Source organism: Cicer arietinum, chromosome 4 (genome assembly GCF_000331145.2).
Source record: "Cicer arietinum cultivar CDC Frontier isolate Library 1 chromosome 4, Cicar.CDCFrontier_v2.0, whole genome shotgun sequence".
Taxonomy (NCBI): domain Eukaryota; kingdom Viridiplantae; phylum Streptophyta; class Magnoliopsida; order Fabales; family Fabaceae; genus Cicer; species Cicer arietinum.
The window spans coordinates 31,861,268-31,864,075 of NC_021163.2; the positions used below are offsets into that span (position 1 = coordinate 31,861,268).

Consider the following 2,808-nt stretch of genomic DNA (forward strand, 5'->3'; position numbering starts at 1 on the left):
TGTTCTTTGAATATGTGAGAATGCCACCCAAGACTAGGAATCCTACTATAAGGGAAATTGTTGATGAGTCAATTTCTCAAGCTCAAAGCGCTCGTGAACGAGGTCGTGTTTCAGTTCGTGCTCGAAACATGCGTAGAGCTAATGTTGGCGGACGTGGTTTGAATGCTGATGTTGAGGTACCTAGGAGGAGGCACGGAAATCCAGCCATGGAAGAGTTTGCTGCTAGTCTGCAGGGATTACAACAGGTTGTGCAACAACTTGTTGGGGTTGTCGTCGGACAACAACAGGAGGGTGATCAAAGACATGAAAATGTCAATGGTCAACAAGAGGTTAGACAAGTTGAGCATCAGACAACTGCTGCAACGAGGGGTATTGAGGTTACTTTACCAGACTTCATGAAGCTTAAACCCCCTACTTTTTCTGGGTCTAGTGCAACTGAGGATCCACAACAATTCATTGACAGTCTAGAGCGGCTTTGGAGAGCATTGGGTTGTTCTGAGGTAAGAGCAGTAGAACTGACATCATTTCAGCTAATAGGCGTGGCACGTGATTGGTTTGATATAGTGTCACGTGGTAGGCAAGTGGGGTCACCTCCATTAGCATGGAGAGAGTTCTCTTAGTTGTTCGATGGATTAGCTCATGAGTTTGAGCGATTGGAGCGATTGGAGCAAACGGAGGGTATGACAGTTTCAGAGTACAGTGCTCATTTTACACAGCTCTCTAGACATGCTCCTTATCCTATCACTGAAGAGATGCGTGTTAAGAGGTTCATTAGAGGATTGAAGGATTATTTATTTAGATCTGTGGTTGGGTCGAATTGTTCTACTTTTGCTAAGGTTTTGAGTTTGGCCCTTTTGATTGAGCAGCGACAGAAGGAAAAAGGAGGCAATAGACAAGATTCACATAAGAAGCAAAGGATTGAAGGAGCTTACAGTAACTATTCAGATCGCGGTGGTGGATCTATGTTTGGTTATCAGGGGCAACAAAGACTCATGTCTCAAAGGGGTGGTCATAGTGGGCAGTCTTCTGGGACAGTGCAGATTCGTAGATCAGATTCTGGAGCAGCATCACAATCCACCTTCCCTCAGAGACATTCTGGTGTTTCAGCTACACGATGTTCTACTTGTGGTAGGTTTCACTTCGGGAATTGTTCTAGAGATGGTAATCCTAAGGTGTGCTACCAATGTGGCTAAATAGGTCATATCAGGAGGGATTGTCATGTAGACACTACACATCCATCCTCTAGTTATGCATCAACACCAACAGCTTTGGCATCTCCTCAAACTCATTCTGCATCTGTGCGTCAGGGTGGAAATTCTTATGTCAGAGGTTTAGGAACATTTCAGCAGCGAGGTAGAGGATTTGGTGGTAGAGGTCAGATACCAGCAGGAAGAGGTCAAGCTCGAGTGTTCGCTTTGACTCATCAGGATGCTCAGATATCCAATTTTGGTTTTTGGTTTTTGGTTTTTGGTTTTTGGTTTTTGGTTTTTGGTTTTTGGTTTTTGGTTTTTGGTTTTTGGTTTTTGGTTTTTGGTTTTTGGTTTTTGGTTTTTGGTTTTTGGTTTTTGGTTTTTGGTTTTTGGTTTTTGGTTTTTGGTTTTTGGTTTTTGGTTTTTGGTTTTTGGTTTTTGGTTTTTGGTTTTTGGTTTTTGGTTTTTGGTTTTTGGTTTTTGGTTTTTGGTTTTTGGTTTTTGGTTTTTGGTTTTTGGTTTTTGGTTTTTGGTTTTTGGTTTTTGGTTTTTGGTTTTTGGTTTTTGGTTTTTGGTTTTTGGTTTTTGGTTTTTGGTTTTTGGTTTTTGGTTTTTGGTTTTTGGTTTTTGGTTTTTGGTTTTTGGTTTTTGAGATTCTCATGTTTTAGAGATTCTCATGTTTTTGAGATTCTATATGTTTTAGAGATTCTCATGTTTTGTTTGATCCTGGAGCTACACATTCTTTTGTATCCTCGTGGTTTGCTACTCAACTTGGTAAATGTTCATCTTCTTTAGAAGAGCCTTTAGTTGTAGCTACACCTATTGGTGGAAATTTGCTTGCTAAGTCGGTGTATCGTTCTTGTGATGTAATTATTGATGACAAGGTGTTACCGGTAGATTTAGTAGTTATTGACTTGATAGATTTTGATGTGATTTTGGGTATGGACTGGTTGGCTTTGCATCATGCCACTTTGGATTGTCATAACAAAGTGGTGAAATTTGAGATACCAGGACAACCAGTCTTCTCGTTTCAAGGAGGACGTAGTTGGGTACCACATAACCAAATCTCAGCCTTGGCAGCTAGCAAGTTAATGAGAAGAGGTTGTTAAGCGTACTTAGCCGTGGTAAGGGATACACAAGTGGCTGAAGAGAAATTGGAAAAAATTCCAATAGCATGTGAATTTCCAGATGTTTTTCCTGAAGAACTTCCTGGGTTACCACCTGATAGGGAGATTGAATTCTCTATAGACTTAGTTCCCAACACTCATCCTATATCCGTACCTCTTTATCGTATGGCACCAGCAGAACTTAAAGAGTTAAGGGAACAACTTCAAGATCTTCTTGTTACCACCTGATAGGGAGATTGAATTCTCTATAGACTTAGTTCCCAACACTCATCCTATATCCGTACCTCTTTATCGTATGGCACCAGCAGAACTTAAAGAGTTAAGGGAACAACTTCAAGATCTTCTTGATAAGGGTTTTATTCGTCCAAGTTATTCTCCTTGGGGAGCACCCGTCTTATTTGTAAAGAAGAAAGATGGATCCATGCGGCTATGTGTAGACTACCGACAGTTGAATAAAGTAACTATGAAGAATAAATATCTGTTACCCCGCA

General features: G+C 40.7%; 1 protein-coding gene across 1 annotated transcript; it reads left to right on the forward strand.

Moving 5' to 3' along the window:
* Positions 1-680: 680 nt before the first annotated feature.
* LOC140920032 (uncharacterized) lies at positions 681-2,545 on the forward strand. Its single transcript, XM_073367342.1, has 4 exons — positions 681-1,128; positions 1,198-1,408; positions 1,894-2,291; positions 2,379-2,545. The coding sequence occupies exons 1-4, from the start codon at positions 681-683 to the stop codon at positions 2,543-2,545; spliced, it is 1,224 nt and encodes a 407-aa protein (XP_073223443.1).
* The last annotated feature ends 263 nt before the right edge of the window (positions 2,546-2,808 follow it).